Source organism: Struthio camelus, chromosome 1, assembly GCF_040807025.1.
Source record: "Struthio camelus isolate bStrCam1 chromosome 1, bStrCam1.hap1, whole genome shotgun sequence".
NCBI lineage: Eukaryota > Metazoa > Chordata > Aves > Struthioniformes > Struthionidae > Struthio > Struthio camelus.
Genome location: NC_090942.1, coordinates 25,365,084 through 25,385,504, shown reverse-complemented (window position 1 = coordinate 25,385,504; position 20,421 = coordinate 25,365,084). Strand labels below are relative to the sequence as shown.

Sequence of the window (20,421 nt, the reverse complement as noted above, 5' to 3'; positions counted from 1 at the left end):
GGGACAATAGCAACTCTGCACTGCTGGAGAATGAAATGAAACTCTTTCAGCAAAGTAATATCATGCCTGCCCTGGAAAACTAAAATCCTCAGAAAGCTAGGACCCACAGCAAGAAGGTTGCGTATAGGCCTGAAGCCTTTCCTTCTCTATTCTTCCTGATTTGAATTATCTAGGAGCCCCTTTTTCAGCTCCCAGAGTGATATATCTCCCTTTCTCCCCATAGCCCAGCATACCCTGGACTAGGATTGTGCGATAAGTGATGTGCTACTTCAGAGAAACTGCACAGGGGATTTTATAACCTTCAGCTCAGCACTAGGAAGAGGAAGAGAAGAGTCTTCTCTTCATCCTGTTGAATCATCTCTGTACCAGTCTCTCTTCTCAGCTACCACAGGGTTATTTCTTCTTTAATTTGTAATTCACAAAACAGAAATAATAATAATCATTGTCGTCATCATCATCATCATCACTTCATGTTCAAAATTCTCCCAGGAAAGAGGATAAAAATAAACTGCTGTGATGTTTCATTCCCGCGATAGTTTATGGACCATGAACAGGCAGAAATCTGCTGCGAGGATAGCCTTGTTGCTATTTGCCAACCACCTTACTTCCATCAACATTGCTACAGTTAGGAACCCAAACAAAAAAACCCTTCAACTATGCACACAAAAAACCCTAGCTGACCATATCATCAGAACCACTTCTAGATTTAAGTCACAAAAAATTGTTTAATTTAATTCTTCAAACCTCTACAATCAAATTTGTTTTTGCTTCTGTAGCGCAACACAGTCAGATAGCAGGTTTTCACTGTCCACATGTGACATGTGAAACAGGACTTAAAATATCATCAGACACCAGGGCGAGAGGAAACCATATAGAATTTCTACTATAAATAACAGATTTTCTATTACGGGGGAAAATTAGTGGATTTTTCATGTTGTCAAGCATTGCAACAGGTTACCCAGAGAGGTTGTGCAGTCTATCTCTATTCTTGGAGGTTTTAAGACCTGACTGAATAAAGCTGCGAGTAACCTGGTCTGTCCTTAGAGCTCACCCTTTTTGGAGCAGGAGGCTAGACTGGAGACCTCTTGCAGTCTTTTCCAAGCTGAATCATCATATTATGCCTCTGTGCTCCATCACATCAAAAGCCCACTAAAGCAAGCACCATTATTCTCCAAGATTCCAGTCCTTCTTGATCTTGTTAGCATCCTACATATCCACAAGGCTAACTTTGTGATATAAATGTATGTGAATTTGGAGGCAAAGAGGAAAAGATGGGCCAAACAGAAGAAAAGATGCACTATTTTAGAGCTCTTTCCATTCAAATCTCTGCTTATTCAGAACTCTACTTCCATTCTATTGGTAAAGAGTTCACAGTGAAAACAAGAAGCCTTCACAATTTGGTGTGGAACTATATACTCTGCTTTCCTACCATGAAAGTAAAATCTATGACCATAAGAAGCATTAAACATCACAGAAGTTTCAGTCACAGAACAGTTCCGTAACTTTATGTCAAACTACTCCATAAACGAGGTATTCAGCAGTGCCCAAGAGTCCTCATTTCTTCCTGTGCTAAGATGGCTCATAATTATAAACCAACTTTCATCATGAGCTATATGAAAAAATAGCTCAGCTGCAATCTGGTGCACAACTTCACATACAGGCTAGAAAGCTGGGTGAGCTCAGTTTCAATTCTGCACCCGCTTGGTCCGTTCCAAGACTTCCGGAAAATATTTCTCTGTTTTCGGTATTCCCTCCCCTCCACACCCAAGTAATGTCTAATTTATACTTGCATCACTACTGAAAACTGGCCAGATAAAATACTTTTATGTGTTATTAACATTACTGATCGGTAACAGACTACACAGGTCAATCTGAATATGATTGCTTCATTGTTTTCTTCCGCAGTTTAGGGGAAACAACACTTTTATCCAACATAACAACAAAGTAAAAATGTGTAAATTAGCTTCATTGATGGTGTTTAGAATGAAGGATATTGAGTTCTAATACGCAGACGTTCTGCACTCTGGATCAGTAAAAATGCATTCCTATTCACATCATTCTTGGCCAACAGCACCTTGAATTTGACCATCTGTCATCCATCCATATGACAGCATTTTTTTAAAAAAGGGTGTGAACACATACACACAAATATATGTGCAAACATACATATATAAGTTATATGTGGGTATGCAGGCACATAGACAATCCTGCAGAATCACCTAAATCAACTGGAGCTGTGACACTGTAAAAGGTCTCAGTAGATCTCTGGAGCATAAGTATCAAATATTCTAGCATCTCCTTTTCCAAGTCCTCTCCAGTGACCAAATGATACAAAGATTCCTTCCTGAGGGGTCTCATCTCCTCCATGTGTGGAGATGAGCTTAGCACTGAAGGAATCTCTTGTGTTCAAGGCCTCTGCGCATACAGAGGAAGCCCTTGACCCAGGGTGGGGGGAGAGATTTCGAATGCAACAGAACCGAGTGACTCCAATACTTACTTGGCAGGCATTATAAATCAATTGGTGTTCCAATTTTTTGATCCCTAGAATCTGTTGAAACATTTCATAAAGCTGTTCCTTGCTCAGAATCAGCTCCGAGACAGCACTTAATGCCATTCTATTCGGCTGTTTGCAAAAGTCTTCTTCTCCCCTGTATATGGCATCATATTTGGCTAGCCAAGAACTTAACACTGTCTCTTTGCTTAATCCATCAATTTCCGGCAGGCTTCGGACCCTTTTTTCTATGTTTTTCTTAAAAACATCTCTAAAGTCATTTGCAGAACATCCTCCACTGTGAACCATTCTTGCAACCCGGTCACTCTTGAGAAATACCTTTTAAAATAAAATAAGAAAGAAAAGAAACAGAGTTAGGCAGGGACACAAACCTAACAGAATCCTCTATAAAGGGATTATGAGCTAGTATTTAGCTTCCATGTAAAATGGCTTTGTAAGAAAAATTAAACAGACTAAGGTTGCTACATTTTTCATACAGAAATGAATGAATATTTTTTAAAAAATAAGTTTCTGCATTGAACAAATACTTAAATGAAGTAACTTTTTAAAGAAGTGCTGCATAAATTTACAATAGTTCAGTTTGAATAAAATGTGAATTAACAGCAGCTAATTTAAAATTTACCTACAAGATTTATTAATCTTTCCTCCATTAGAGCCACAGAAGTCTAAGGATACTTACTGGTAACTCATGAAGAAGCTATGCTATCCCAATACTTAGGGGCATAAAAATGAGGGAAAAAATGATCTACAAGACAGCCAATAATCTCATGGTAGATGAGACAGAAAGATAGAGAAAACATTATAGAAATACTACAATTTACAATACATAGAAGAAAAAATATCAAAGCTATAGAACTGGTTCTACTACCATAGACATTAGGAACACAATATAAAACACAAGAACAACCACAAAAAATCCTCCCAAGTACACACATTATAAGATATGACAAGGCAAATTACAACAACAAATCAATTACATTAATGTGAGCATTTTGTAAGAGCTTTTCAGAGTTCAAGAGTAGCTGTACACATCTAACAGACGCCTTGCTAAGGTTGACCCTTACAGCCATCGTGCGTGGACAACTTGTCTCTAGTAGGAAGCCACATGAAACTCTCGCCTTGCAAAGTTTAACCAACAGAGAGATGAGCACTGCAGCGCCAGCAGCAGCGCAAACGATGGACATGAGCCTTGGATAAAGGATAAGCTACGTCATCTCATCTCACAAACACTCTTTGGATAAGTAGCTGGCTCCTCGGCGGCAGGAGGTGGCCCTGAGCCCTGTGCGGCTCCAGTGCAGCAGCGCTGCTCGGCTGCCACAGTGACATCCCCAAGCACAACTGGAATGCAAAGAAAAAGGTATGATGCTGTGTAGTCTAAATAGATTTCCTTTTCATCACCTTTCTGATCGTTTGCCCTCTTCAGTCAGATGCTACGAATCGGAAGGGAAATGACTATGCATTTTCAGATAATGCTTTTAGTAACTGAGAGCGATCAAAATGCAACTAATGAAGACGATGGCACTGCAGAGCTGTGATTCCACATGCCCTCAGACGAAGGAAGATGGTGCCCCTAACACACAATCTAAAATGTCACTGTGCTTCTTTTGGAAAACACTAAAATTGAAGAGTGGTAGAAGAGCTAAAAGGCTGAGCAGAGGAGTACTCAGGCAGAAACAGCTCAAGAAAAATATACTAAAAGTCCTGGCGCATGTTGATCCATGTTTTCCCTGTAGAGTATTTTAAAATGCAGTTATTCTTTCAATAGATATCCTAACTCATATTGTACCGAAGGCTGCAGATTAAGCCTGAAAGAGCTAGGACCAAAAGATGATTACAGAAGACATCACCAATATCTGATATCACATTTTGTGCTCTAACCACCATGTGGGGTTTTCTTTTTTGTAAACATTAGTATCTAAGGTTAAATTTCTATTCAGAAAGGAAACTGACATGGTTATTGTCAATTAATGTTGATATCAATTTCCTCAAAATGTTGCACAAATATTGAATCTTATTTCAAAACAAATATATAATCAGACATTCCAACCAGCAGTAAACCTTATCAACACAAATTGGTACACAGATATTATGTCTTTCCTTGTTTTAATACTCTGCAATTAAAATTAATTCATTCGTCAAGCAGTTTCACTGAAAAGTAAATAGCGGGGGAAAAAATCAAGATAACTTCAAACTACCTTTAGCTATTTTGTATTGTTCATAAACAGCATTAAATCTTCCAACCCGTTAGTTTGCATACCTCATGAGAGAAAGCAGATGCAAAAGGATGAAGCACAGACCTCTAGCCCCTCCTCTCCAAAAAACTCATGTTTACCCAAGATTACAGAAACCTTTTATTGCTAATATTAGCTTAATTAAAAAAAAAAAATCAAAAACCCATAGCACTGCTCTTGACTTACAGACTAGACTAACTCAAAACTTGCTTCTGAACTTGATCTTAGTTTTCTAGAAGGCTGTGGGAAAAATCTATTACACTTTTCAATACTTAACCTGTGACACGGGAGTATAATTGTAATATTTGGTGTCCACAGTATCAAAAACCTGATGGTATATTCATGTTGGGTGAAAAACTTTTTATGTAGGTATATGCAAACAGCAAATACAATTTGCCCCTACCCCTAATCCCTCACCAAAAATACAAAAAAGTCTTCAAAACCAAATTCAAATAAAAATTGCTGCTTTTCAAGAATATGAAGAAATTTGAGTTTACAGCAAATTAACATCTTTCAAAAGCATGTACAAAATCCATCTTTTCGAGAGATATCAATATTGATGCTGTCCATCAAGTAGAAAATGCTTTTAACACAGTTTCTCTCCTAGTTACAGGGAAAAAAAAGAGGCAAGCATGCTATAATGGCATATCCAATTTTGAAATGTTCCCTTTTAGGTGTTTTGAATCATAAATTGCATTTGAAGTAAATAACCATAAATTATTCCAAGATATTTCTGTAGTAAAAGATAAGGTGTGATTAAAGGTAATTACTCAAAATATAAATTCAGGGTAACAGACTACAAAAAGCATATGGTTAGTTCTGAAGAGGAATCAATTTTACATAAAGCTGTTATTATACCTCTTCATTATGAGTCACAATTTACTAAATCTTTTCCTGAGGAAAAAATCATAACATCATCCTTTAAAATGAACTACTTGTATTTGTCCTAATTAAAAAATAATAATACTTTTATTAAATGACCCCATTTATAAGACTTAGTTTGCAACAGAAAGCCGTAAGAGAACGGAAGAGTGAGATGTACTGTATGTGGGGTAGGCACCACACAGGTAAGCGTGGGACTCAGGATGGTGCAGCCCATAGAAGAGGGGTTTGCTCTGGGGTGCTCCCCAAGAGTTTAGGAACCCCGGGTGCACCATGGCCAGAGCCACCATACTATGGGGTTGCCATAGCCCTCCAGTGACCCCCATGAGCGCAGAGCAACCTAGTCAGCAAAGGAGACACCACACACTCACACCATAAGCATCTAGGTACCTTGGAATTTCGTACTGGATCATCTGTTGAATATGCATACTGACAGCTGTTGAATGTGCGTACCGATAGCTGTTGACCGTACTGCTGAGCATCCCGTTGACCATCCTGTTGACATCCATACTGTTATCGACCAAGGCCATATGTTCTACCGTCCAGCTGTGGTCTGGCATTGATTGACTGAATAATGAGCTAAGCCCGGGAAGGATAAAAGAAAGTAAGCCACATACCCCTGGGTGGAGTCGGACTTACCGTCAGCTGGCCTGCGGACCCGACAACCCACCCATCAGTGGGGACGCCCCTGATGCCAACTGCCAGGGAGAACCTGAATCCTCTTGGCGCAGCTCAAGTGTGGTGAGAACAATCCAGGGAGAATTATACCGGAGAGGTGGCTCATAAGGACAAGGAAAGGGCGAGAGCTGTGGTTATACCGTGCATCCGAGAAGAGTCATTGTACTGTGCTTCCATGGCTTAATCACAGAGCTCTGATATGTGTATTCTGTTTTTAGCTCTTTACTATACTTTTTAGCTTTGTTATACTTGTAGATTGTCTGGTGGTAATTGTTTAGTGTTGTCCAGTGTCCGTCATATGTGTAGAACCGCTTAGATCTAATAAAACTCTTATATCTGACAAATGACGATCTCTCGAATTCAATGCAACTAACCCTGGATCCAAGAGAATCCTGGATGCCCCTCTAGTAGCGTGTCACAATGTGCCTATAATTTGACACAATTAGATGCATTAGAAAGCTATTAAATGTATTGTTATTCCTGTCCCGGAAAGGCATATGGTACACTTCATATTAAATGCAAAATACTTTGCTTCAACTGTATTTGTTCAGATTTGTCTCCTCCTGCTCAGTTTTAGATGTTTCTGAGCAGTTTCAAGCCTGATTTTTTTTCACTGCTAAATAGGAATTTATGGGAATCGCTACTGTCTGGAGCATGTTATGCCACCAGTTTCATGCCAGTGGAGTTAGTCAACAATGATAACAGCCAAAATACATTAGTTACTGTTTCTATCATCATTCCAGAAAGTCTCTCTAGCTGAAAAATTGTGCAGAGTTCAGGTTTTCAAGAGGGCCTCATCTCCACCAAACTGGGATACACATATATACACCATATTGGACGTTCTTTCTTGTCAGCATTCATTTCTCCAATGAAATGTGTAAGTTTTTACATACCTCAGGTAGTCCTTCAATTCTTTTCTGCAATGTGGATTATATGCATAGGCCAATCATCTCCCTGAGGCAAGATATTTGTGTTGATATATATGAAATACATAGGAAAACGAAATACTAATTAAATACATTCACTGCACTGCCAGTTGTTCCTCCTTTCATTCATAGATTTCCATTGTCTGATCATTAAATTTAGTTCTAATTAAACAATCATTCAAAGACCTTCAGTTTTAAATGTTAACTTAGTCTCTCAACACCGTGGTGGGATCTGGAAAGAAAATAATATTAGAGGCTTGAATGTTAAATACAAAATACCAAAAAATTATTGTGGGGACAAAAAAAAAAATCTATTTCTACAGGGAAATATATCTGGCAGACTAGACATGATCCTTTCTTAAGGATTCTCTTACTTAAAAATAATTTGACCAGAGCAGAAGTTTCTAATGAAATATTTCCTGTTTCTAGCATCATTTTCTGGATGTCCTCAAAGGTTTGACAATTCTGGTTTGACACTGTCTGCCAGTCAGCATGTGAATTTTTAGTATTATGTTTGGGTCCCTGAATTTAAGTCAAAACCAACACTGCACATTACCCACTGCTACCGAACTATCAGACACTAAGAAAGTACAGACGCTGTTAACACATGTAATGCATTCAGAAAAGATAAGAGAGTTAATATATGTTCTGAAGGGGCCAATATATCCATCTTGAGGAATCTTTTCATTTTTTTCATCTTCCACCTTTTCCAATCTACATCATTCAGATCACTTCTAAATATTCCTGGACCAACAAGAAAGCCCAAGCCACACATACAGTCTTTTAACTGATACCATTCTCATATCAGACCCATTTGAAGGTGATCAGGCGAGGAATTTAAACAAGACTATAAATTGTTTCCAGTTCATCTTCCCTTATCTTCCGTTAGTGACACTTATTTTGTTTAGTATATTTACTGAAATATGGCTTAGTTTAAATTAACTTTTTATCCTAATCATTATATGCATATGCCGTTTCAGTTGTAAATGCTAGTAAAAAGCTTAATTCAAAGTAGCTTTTAGCACTGGATAGTTGCTTTGAAAGTGCATTTCTGTTCAGAGATGAAAAAATTATCATTTAGCAGTAGCTATAACTTGAGAAAAAAAAAGAGAAAAAATAAAAAAACCCTACTTTTACATTTCCTAGCTCTTATCCCTTATGTAACATTATTTCTTTTTACTGAATGTCATATCAAATTTATCTAATTATATATGCAGGGAACACAAACAGGACAATCTTATTGTCTACTGAAAAGCCTAGAAAAATCATAAGTGATACGCAAAAGACTTTGCACGAACTCCAGTATAACTACTCTTAGCCTTTTCTTTTTTAAAGAAGTAAATATGAAGCCTATTAGGACATAAGTTACAAACTTTTATACGTGCTTTTTTTTTCATTTAAGAGACACATATTGATTGCGTTTTCAATTAACGCCTCCTTTTTAGCCAGCTTAGAAAGGGAAAAAAAAGTTATAAACACCTATGATGCTTCTGTTAGTTTGGTGTAAGTAGTGTGTTAGGACGAAAAATAACACTGTCATCTTGCTACACATACTACTTAACAAGACTGTTCAGCTGCTTTGCTATATGCCAGTTCTCTTAGTAGAGCCAGAGTCAGCTGTAGGCACAGTACAAAACTGGCAACAAAGTCAGCACCGACTGAATTATTATTACAAGCTCTTTTATTCTCAGGCAGAAAATTTCACAAAAGTATCTGAAAAAGAGAAATTTTGTAATCTAAGCCCTTTGTTGTTGTGTTGTTTAAAAAAAGGACTGCACAAACACAAAACAAACCTTGCCTAAGGACATACTGTTAACGGCGCCGACACCTGGAATATGCAGAAGTATAAGACATCACCCAGGAGTACCGTTATTAGACGTTTATTACCTTGAAATCCCCGAATCGCAAGGGAAACCCCAGGAACCTTGCAGGGAAGCAACCGGGCTGTGCCAGGCACCACAGAGCATTGCAACAAAAATGTGCTACTTCAAAAAAAACTAATATGGGAATTTACAGTACATAACATGCTCCACAGTCACTCTCAAGACCCATGCTCTTGTCTTGGTTAAGTGCAAGTTTGCTGACTTCACTTTTACCAAGGGATGTTGGTTAAAACATGTCACACTTACCAGAAGTTCACACTCAAAACTTACCCCAGTGTAAAGAGTTTACAGTAACTTTTTCTTAAATATATCCCTTTATTTTCCATCTAAAAGTCTCTACTCCAACTACAGCTGGCAAGATATTAAAAAAAAAAAGTCTATTCCCTCTTCCCAGTCTTTGTCTACAGAAGATAAAGATTTAAATAAAAGAGGAAGAAGAGGTTTGGGGGTAGGGGAGGGAAGAGGTTTGAGAAAAAAATCCTAAAATTAATATGAAAAATTAGGTAAGCTGTTTTTTCTTTCTAGGTTAATGAAGATATAAATCTAGTTAAAATGTCAGTGTGATTTGAATAAAAAAAGATCATGCTACTACAAAGTTGAAGTTGACAACGCTTTTCATGCAGTCTTACAGCATTATCAAATTCTCTAAAAGGTTCTCTGACTCCAACAACTCCTATGAAATTAATTTCACAATTAATTGTCAAAAACAATTTTCAAAGTTCTTTTTATATTTTACTTTTAAAGAATCTTATATTCTCAGCATCTTTCACTTCTTTACTTTGTTTGAATAACCAAAGGTGAGGAAAAGCCATCGTACAGGGAGAATGAAAAAAATACAGCTGCCTGCCATAAAAAGTGCCTTATTTTTAGGTCCAAAAATATCTTGCCTATAATACACACCTGTTACAGAATAACAGACTATGTGCTATATCCAGTGCTATAAAATATAGATCCCTGATTTTATAAATAATAAGTTATAGCTGAACATGTTTTTCAACATAAAACTTACTGTTTCATTCATCATATGAGAAATGAAATCTTAGTTTTAGTTTATTAAAATTTTACTTTATAAGTGTGTATACATATATAAATGTGTATGCATCTATGTGTGTATATATATAAATACACAGATATGCACACAAACAGATATCATCCAAGTCAGCCAGGTTCATCCATTATTTTGAAGAAAAGTGGAATTCAGCTGTAACTTATCACTTGTTAAGTTCTGAGTACAGGTTTTGTGTGGCATCAAAATGTAGGATTTTTTCTTTTTAAGCAAAGCTTTCAAGTTTATCTTTTAAAATTTGAAAGGGCATTGAGAAGGGACAGAAGGACCACAAATACTTTTTCCTCGCTCTCTGAAAAACAAAATCATTACTCATACACAGATGGTCTCTCTACACCTTGTACACAGGGCCCCTGCACTGGGATTCTCCTCTTCATTAGGCAAAACAGCGCTAGGAACTTCATTTGCCACAGGAGCAACAAATGATTTTTCTTCATTTTTGACAGTCACTGCTGCTTCTGTTGCTTTGAGAAGATCACATTTATATATTGAACATGTCCTGTGTTTGAACAGCCACAGCTCAATACATCACACGCAAAAGACGGATGCAGCTCAAAAAGCACACCGCATCTCTGGGTCAGTAAGTGTCTAGACACACCACATCTCTCTCTCTGCATGATCCAGCTTCCTTATCACCTTCCCTTAAGACATAAAGTTCAAGTTGGCTAATAGCTTTTTTCACTTTTATTAATTTCTGGCATCTCTGGATCTGAGTTCCTGGTATCCTGCATCTTCCAGCACAGTAAAAGGTGAAAGAAACCAGATAAAGACAGACCCTAAATAATGAATCGCCCAGGAGCCATGGCAGTTTCCTACTTCTACTGCTAAGATTACTCATATGCCATGAATTAAGTGTAAAATGTCCATGCCTTTCAGATTGCCAATCATAACTGCCCCAATATCTTCTGCACTCACGCAGACCACAGGAAATGCTTTGTTTCCTGTACCTGGATAGTTAAAGATGATCACACCAGCTGCTCCACTTGCTGCTGCACACTTTTGCTTATGAACGTACACTGCCTTCTCATTATGGGGGCTATCCAGGTCTCCGTTTCTATTGGCCTCCTGAAGTTTGTTGAGGAAGCATGGTGAATTGGTCCCTTGGGTGACACCACCACTCCAGATACCCTCTTTAACGGTGAGGTCCTTCCAAATACTCTGTTATCTGCTGGTTCCTACACTGTCCGATTCCAAACCTGAAACAAAATGTTCAGGTGAGCAACCCAGAACACACATGCTTCCAATCTAAGCAGACCAGGCACCAACCAGGATGGTGACACATAACCAGCAGGAAGACTTGGCCTCTCTTCTCTGAGCTCCAGTCACAGCCGACTTCGTTCCTTCCTCAGTCAGACAAATCTAATCAACATGAAGCAGGCTCAGAGCTATAGGCAGTTGACAAGATTAGGCATAAAGAGGCAGAGCTAGCACCTGCTTTCTCAGGCTGCTGTTGTGCAGTGAGGTCATGACACCATGGCCATGGCAGCCAATGGCTGACCTGTGTGTGTGTGTGTGTACACTGCTGAGCTCACATATGTTCTTGACCCATGTGCAGACACTATAACTGAGCTCTTCCTACCCCACGGAAATATTTGTATAGAAAAACTCTGCTGCGGACAGATAAATCCTCTGTCCCAGTAGACAAAGTTGTTTTTTACCCTCCCCATCCTATTCATGAAGAAATACCCTGTAAGAACACTGGTATCAGTTGGACCTGGAGCTTCTGTCACAGAGGCTGAGCCTGCTGGGAGCTGTGCTGCCTCACAGTACCACTGTGGGCAGCAATGGCCCTAATGCTTCACAGCCGGTGGGGATCCTCGCTGTGCTCCTGTGGGATGCTCCTTTTTCCAATGCTTGGTAGTGCTGGCATGCAAATCTCCTGTGCTCAGTGCGGAAGAGAAATAAGACTCAAATGATTTTAGCGAGCACTATACATCTGTGGTGCAGTAGACCCACTGTCCTCAAGATAAGCCTCCTTGACTTGATCTATTTGCCACTGTTATCCTACAGTACTTAAATAGTACTGCATTCATTGAGTAAAAGTGCACCCACAAAAATCTTGAACATTTAATCTTCTCTCTTCCTCTCCAAAAAAACACTAATGAGTAAATTTCACCATAAAGCATGACTACTTTTCAAGCTCTGATGACGCTGCAAACTGCATCTTTAAAATGTTTGTAGAATTTAACAGCATTTCACATACGACTCACAAGTGTATTGCCATATAAGGGCCAAGCGTTGCTTCTCACACCAGCTTATAAAGACTGATGACCCAGCTAGATTGTAGTTAGTTAGCTAGGTGTCCAACTTATTTTTTCAGGCCAACATACTACAGCTGATATTTGGGGTACCATTAAATTGTACTGATTGTTAAAACTGAACTTTTTCATATAACCTTAGGAAAAAAGGTTGTGAGATAATGTTTGTAGACATTTCTGGAGGAAAACTCAATCAACAAACATAGACATGCAAGTATAGGGAGGAGCGTTTTATCCTGAAGGGGTAATGTCTATATTAAAGGGTAAATTTTTACTTCAAGCTTGCTTGAAACAGAAGCTTAAATTATATTAAGATCAATGATAACCATGTCATACTGGAAGGTGTCAATTAAACTTCAAAAGTATAAATGAATGGAACTACCTCTTTGATAAAAAAGACTGAACAAGGGCAAAAAGGACTTTGATGGAAGTCTCAGGGACACTCGATTTTGTGAATAGTTTCTGATGTGCTTCTTAAAGTTATCAGAAAAGCACAAGTCAAGCAAAAAGTATGACTTATACTCATGGAGAAATTAAACTTTTGTTGAGTATAGAAGGCAGACATAAAATTGATAAAGTTCTAGAAGAATTTGCTGGAATTAACACTAGATTTACAGTATGATCTCAGATTTAAACATTTTTAGAAGTATTATAGAACAAGAATCACATATAAATAAATATCAGCTATTCTCTATTCAGTTTTATGGTTGAACTACATCTTTTTTTTTTTTAAAAAAAAGAAGGAACCTAAAAGAGATAAAGCAGCAAGGGAAAAAAAAAACATTTAAAAGATATCTATGGTGCCAGCCTTTCAACAAAGGAAAATGATGCTGAACAACAGACTCAACATTCAACCATCCTCCATATCAATTGGCATAACCATTTTCCTAAGTTGCATTCAACTGGAAAATATATGCTCTTGAGTTTTTGATACATAAAAAAATTAAGAGGTGAAAAGCTCAGTATTTTTCAGTGCTAAATTAAAGTCTAAAAATTTTGGAAAAGATAAGAGTTTTCTCTCTTCTCCTTTTCAATTAAATGTTTAAAAACAGTATATTTTAGGTTTTATTAAAATTTTAGAAAGAAAAAGAGATAATTACTCTAGGAACAAAGAGAAACAAGTTTCTCCTTGAAAAACTGACATGTGACACGCATTATCTCTTACTCTCTTACCTCTTTATGTTTCTTTCTTTTTTTTTTTTAAGGGCATGCACTGTGCTTGAAATGTGTTTTGATGCAAAATAAAGCTTAAGGCTGTGTGTTAAACAGCACTTTTCCTGCTACTGCAGCAGCTCCTCAAAGCATCTCATACACAGGCTCATAAGCAACTCTCCCTGCAGTCAACAGCTCTCATCCTTTTCTCCTTAGCGTCTTCCTTGTTCTACATGGAGACAAAATGTTCCCCATTTCAGCCATTACCATGAGCAACATACTCTGGGACCAACTCATCCACTCCTCAATAGTTCTGTTTTATTCTGCAACTGTATAATAGATAGAACTGAGAATTGGGGTTATTTTCATGACGAAGCAGAAGACTGGACAGTCTGGACAACAGCTTCCTCAGTTAGAGATTTTAAGAACCAAGGTTTATGCCTTGTAGGAATTAACATGTATTGTAACCAATACTGTTTTCAGTTTTATCTTGGGACCACAGGAAAAAAAAATATTTTTTTCCAGATATGTTCCCACTGCACTTATGAGAGCCTGGAAAGAAATAAAAAAATTATAAAGCTGTTTAGATTGAACGCTATTTTATCAGTTAGCCAGACTACAGGAATAAGAGTATTCTGTGTCAAAAATAAATACCTAAATCTTATGCAGTAGCTTAGTACATCTAACAGTTCATATTTTTACGCTAATTGAATAAAATTACTGCATTAGCCATTGAAACTGTTTATATTCTATGAGAAGACTAATATTTATCAATGTATTTTAATTACTACTTTTAATAATTATTGGCTGCTGAACAAGAATGAAAATTGAGCTGTATGATGTGATTGGTTCAGTATTTTGAAAACAGATGTGTTTTTATCTTTTTTAAAACAAATCTTTTCGAAGACTCTCTTGCAGATCTTTTGCCTCCCTCTTCCCCCCCAGGAAATATCCTCCATACGCTATTTTGATTTTTTTCAGCGGAACAATTGGAGTTAAAGAGCTATTCTTCTCTACTGTTTATGTCTTCAGAACAGGGTCCCTACCATTAGGGAAAAGCAATAGATACTCCATTTTCAGAGATCAGACTAATAGACCAGTATTTCTCCATTTGAATAATTCAGTCATGATTTTTTTAATCAGGTATTTCTTCTCCCAAATATACACTACATCTTAGGCCTAATTTAGGAAATAAAATTCTCGAATTTTGGTTAACAGCATTTTTTTTTCCCCTCGCCTTCAAATGCCACTTTAAATTAAGCTGATGAAAGGCAATCAAATTCACAGTAATAGATCATCATTCTCTGAAGAGTTATAATTATTATTCAATTCCCCCCCCCCAATTTTTTAATATCATTTCTCCTACTCTTCTGGAGTGTATTAAAAAATTATAAATCTTTATCAAGAGCAGTGGTTTGAAAAACCATCAAAAGTTAAATTTTTTAGACAGTTTATTTTGTTTTATTCAGTTTCTTTGGGAAATATAGCTGCACATTGGACATTTCCCATAGCTTAGCAACCAGCAGTCCAGGGGGAAGAAAAAAAATCCACTCACACCTGAAATGTGTGCTACTTCTCTAGGTTTATAAGCTTCTAAGCATATTACAGAGCACCGTGCACTGGGACTTGTTTCTTGCCTTCTTTTTCAAATTGGCAAAAGAAGCTACCCAACATCTTCCTGAATTTCTGTTCTTGATGGCTACACATTCACAGTCTCATGTACTGCAGTGTTCGTGCCTGGGGCATAACAAGAAACAAGCACAGCTATAGTGACAACCGCCATAAAAAACCCACAAAACTATTTCACCCAGAAGCAGTGTTTTCTTCCAGCTTCATTTATCAAAGTTATCCAGATGCCCTTGTGGAACAAGCATATTTGTCCTCCTTTCAAGGCTGACAGTAGCAACAATAGTTTCTGTACCCTGGTGAGACACAGCACGAAAACTGTTGTTTATATGAGGCTAGCTGTGGATTACTATGCCAGTGGCTCAATTTGCCACAGGCACTGCAATCTTGTCTTTAGAAGTACAGTCTCCCCTTGCAACAAAGGCCAACAAAGGCCTAGAGTTCACCGACCATCTGCAATGTGTCAGTGGCAGAATCACAAGCCAGGTTAAGAGAAACTGAATCATCTAACAGGGACTGTCACTAGCAGACCTCCAGCAAGCAGAAAGATTTCAGGGTATACATACTGGATTCCCAACAGTCATAAGGGGGAGAGTGTCACACCAGACCAGAGCAGTTAGCAGTAACCCTTTCCTATCTTATTTCCACAGTTTATTCACAACCTACTAATGGAGTTAACGCAGATTAATACAGTTCAGCACGGAGATACAAAGCAGAGGTTTCCCTTGACTAAGCCAGGAACTTCTTCCTCCACTGCGTAAGACTGCAGCATGCTTGCTGTCCTTAATTACTTCCACCACCATCTACTCGACAAAAAAATGATTTGCTAAGCCATACGTAGATGAAGTCTTGCAAAGAACACCTAATGGATACTCCTCCTCTTTTTGCCCAAGTGCATTTTCTTGGATAGGAAAGTGAAATTCAGCAAGCTTAAGGAGGTGTTAAACATACGGCTTCCAGACTTCCCTGCCTCTTGACAAAAGCGGGTGAGCTGCAGACTCACTTCCCAAAATGCTGACCTTGCATCACTTCCCACCCAAGGAGAAGAGCGGCCCTTAGGTACACTGACAGGAAGTTCCTGATGGCAGGATTTTCACATGGTCTGTTTTAGCCACCGCCCTCTAGTAAAGGTCAGTTAACATGAACGTGTTACATGCTGTGCCTCGGAGGTATCACTGAAGAAAGGCTTGCTCTCACTGTATGACTGGTCCCACTCATTCTCCTAGCACGTAAATTCGTGCAGGAAGGTGTCCTGCCCTGACTACGAGGGTGAGGTGAATAACAGTAAAAGCAGCTAGAAACAAGAAAGCAGAGAGAGTAAACTGAAGATTGAAAGACACACATGTCAAAAAGGAAAAGAGAGACACATGAAAAGGATGCAAAAAGTATTTAATTAGCATGCTTGTTTCACATTCACAGATGATTAGCTTATGCATAGATAAGGAACTCCCGTTTTTGCTGAACTTTAGGTTTTTTTTAGTGCTGCACAACATAAAGACTAAAATTAGTGCTTTATTCCCATCTCTTAGGATATAATCTTTCTAGATTTGGATCCAACTTCTTGCAGTACCTTTGCAAAAGGTAAAGTAAATGGGAAAGTACAATAAAAATAAGAAAATGTTCCTTTACTTCACTGAATATTCCTCTAGAGTGACTAGTGGTTCTAATTTTTATTCCATCTGACTGAAAGTGGAAATTATGTAAGTGACAGAGTTTTTATCATTGGTATTACACAGGGCTCATTTTGTCAGAGATGAAAATAATGGGCTATTTCATTTTCCCACTGCCATTAACGTTCTCCTGCGCTAACCATTTTCACCCAAAGATGAATTAATAGCTTTTAGTTTGAAATAACATCCTACTATATCTCTATTTTAAACATAATATCAGGCAGCCTACAGCCGCAGTAGGTCTACTGAGATCCTAGCAGTCCCTACTCTCCACCACCATCCCAAATACACTTATTTAAAAAGAGAAGACCACTGTTTCGGAGTGTAACTTCTATTCATCCAGATCATTTTTTCATTTCTAATACATATACTCTGCCAGTACAGGTGAATGCTCAGAAAGCATCTGAGCAAAAATAAATTAGGCTGAAGTCATTTGAAAGGTCATCCCCTAACTTCTTTTCTGTCTATTTTAGCAACCACGAAGGTGTCAGAAAACTCCTTGAAATCAAAATGCATGTGACAGATGTTGTACTACATTCACCTACCTCAGGCTTACTTAAAGTGAAGCAATTAACCTACTGCTTTCTTTCCTGGAACTATTTAGTTTTGACGAGGTTTTGTTCATCTGTTTGTTTTGAGGACGGAAAAGTTGATGCATCCAGTTCACTCTGTAGGCTAAGGAAACCAGCAGAAGAACTGATACACCACAAGCATTACCAAACTTGGATGATCACTGGAGAACAAAGGCCCTCTTGAGCCCTGCAGGGTTTACTGTGTTAGCCTCTTCTTTTAATAAAGCACCTTTATCCCATCACAATCCCCAAGAGCTCCGGAAGCAAGACATTAATGGGAAAACTCAGTCTCTTTCCAACTAAGCAAAAAAAAATGCTTTTGTATCCATGAAGGATAGTAGCATCTAAAGGGTATTTTGGGGATCTAGATAAAGTGTGTAGAAGTGGCAGATGAAGATATCCAGGAAAGAATTAGGAACCCGTACCAGTCCCAAAACCAAAACAAAAGGCTCTCCACGTCTGTTACCTCCTATTATAAGTTGAGGAAAAACAGCTGCAAGGATAAACCACAATGATTGCTTAAAAAAAATCCTTTCATGACTAAAATGATGGAAATAAGAAAAAACAGGCTAAACAGGAGAAAAGAAGGTCAAAACTGCTGTAGACATCAAAAATTGAGGGTAAGAATTAATGGAAAGGGAGATAAGTAAATGAAGGAGAGATACAAATCAAAGGGTAACAGATGGAAGATTAAAGAAGTCAAACACCATCTAGTTCTTAACTTGGCAACCTCTAAAACTATCTGAAAAGAGAAAAATGAAAAGCATTATTATTATATCTCTAGCTGTATTTATGCACTAAGAGAGAGGAACCATTCAGAGGAAAAGAAGGACAGGCGTTCATACAATCTGCATTTAATTTTGCAACTTACCCATTTTCCTTAGACCTCCCTTTCTGTGTGCTGGGAAAGGACATGCTCATCCTGGTGACAGTTTGGAGCACTTAGTTCAGGCTCTGTTCTGAGACGTTCCCTGGGGGAACCTCTTTCTCCGCAACGAAGGCAGAACACCTTAGAAAGATTCATATCTAGTTTGTTCCACTAACCATCTCAAGGCAAATGGTATGAATGCTTTCCAAAAGTTTCTAAACTAGCTAAATAAAACACTTCAAATACTTTTGTGAGAAAAAGGATGGAAAGATACTGCCAAGTTGACGGGATAGATAATATTTGCTTTGTGACCACAATATATTTGGTGTTACAGAAACTGCTTCCCTGCCCTCACAGCCCCAAAAAGACAGCCTGTGCTTCAAAGGGTTTCTGTTTTACATGGGAGATATGAAGAACAGAATACGAGCGAAAATACAGGCAGGAACTATACACATCACGGAAATGGAGTAGTGAAGGTATTTTTGCTTTGTTTCTACACTTGAAAATGTGCAATTATTTGTCTGGGCTTTCCTCTTACAGTAACACCATCTCAGCACTCATATTATAATACACTTTGATTCTGTTAAGTGGAGCAAAGGTTACTATAGAGCTGTTACTACACCAGGCCATTGGCATGTAGGATATAGTTGTTAACTGTAGCATTATATTTTTATTGCAATAAACTTTCTTAAAATGTCAACCTTTATCATAAATACATTCCCTTTTTTCATCCATTATAAAGTGTAATCTTTGTGTGTCAAAAAATAACAATACATTTTCCTTGACTAATTTTTTGCAAGGGTGATCAATTTATAGTGTTGGTAGAAAAGTTGTAATACACATAAAAGCTTCAAAACGCATTCTGAATCTTAAATCCTTCTTTAGATTTAATAATCACGCAGCTGGCTACACTTCAGACAGCAGTGCTTCAATGGGAAGATTAATGAACATTTCGTCTGCAGCTTAATCCCTCTAGATTTTCGCATGCAAAGTGCAAACTTTTATAAATTAGACTATTTTTATGCATTCCAATTATAAGTCAAAGTCCAAATAGCTTTAATGGTAACTTTAAGGCTTCTTACTCATAGTTTGCTCTCTCTTTAGAGCTACGGAATTTTTTGAATATTAATTCACTCCACTACAGTATTCTCCAGACCAGTTTAAAGATTACTTTTTAATACATCATTCTAAATGAGAAAAATAGCCATCTTTTTTTTTAATACAATTATCAGTTATCAGCATATTTCTCTCAAACAATGCTACAGTTAAGCTAGGAAAACCTGCATATAGCTTGGGGCAAATGTAAAAGCTGCATGGACAGTGCCTTCATGAAGTAAAGGATTTCTTTGCCTCCTCTCCCTTGGCATTTCCAGCCTTCCCATTTCTCTCCTTCGAACATCACACTCCCAGAGGAAAATGTTGCTAATACCAGAACAACCTCTGAAACTAGCTTTACAGTGAAGCGCTAGTCTGAAATAGCTACAAGCAGAGGAACCTCCTTCTCAGAGGTAACTTTGGTTCTTTACCAAGGACAAATCTGATTACCAGTTCAGTGCATTTAAAGATCCTAGGAACAGTTCTGTTGGACTAGTACACACAGAAGCAGAAAAAGTCTTTGCAGAGGTCTTATAATTGAGCTTTTTTTCCTTCCCCAAAATCCTCTTCTCCTTCTCCACAGCTTATTTTATTTCTACCAAACTTTCCAATCCTTTTCCTACCTTATCTTTTTACTCTCTGACAAATTAAATTTATTTTCAAAGGTTTTATTTTCTGTCAAATTTGAGAGGCAGGTTACAGTTACAGACAACAATTTTCTAATTACAAGAGCATGGATAGTAGATGAGGAAAGGGTACAAGACAGCATTAACCACAGTATGATTCTGCATAGGCCTAATAACTTTGGAGGGAAAAAAAAATCTGTAGAAAGGGAGAACAGGTGGATTAGGTATTTGTGGTTGGCAGTGTAAAGTTACACAATTTAGACATCTTTGACTTCTATTGTGAGGTTAAGAGGTAATTCTACAATAATCTTGCGTCTTAAAAGCTTGTATCAAAAGACTAATCAAGTTACAACAGATGCAATGTGAAATTTGTCAA

The 20,421-nt window shown here is 37.8% G+C and overlaps 1 protein-coding gene across 15 annotated transcripts in view; it reads right to left on the bottom strand.

Annotated features, from left to right (window-relative positions):
- CADPS2 (calcium dependent secretion activator 2) overlaps positions 1 to 20,421 on the bottom strand; it is a 333,791-nt gene that overhangs the window by 224,727 nt on the left and 88,643 nt on the right. For 14 of the 15 annotated variants that reach the window (XR_011139141.1, XR_011139137.1, XM_068932158.1 and 11 more), the window contains exon 3: positions 2,498 to 2,830. The exons of the other annotated variant lie outside the window; for it this stretch is intronic. Coding sequence is in view for 12 of the 14 variants with exons in the window: in XM_068932158.1 (XP_068788259.1) it covers positions 2,498 to 2,830 (333 nt within the window). In the remaining 2 variants the exon portion in view is untranslated. The remainder of the gene's footprint in view (positions 1 to 2,497; positions 2,831 to 20,421) is intronic. 15 annotated transcript variants of the gene reach the window in all.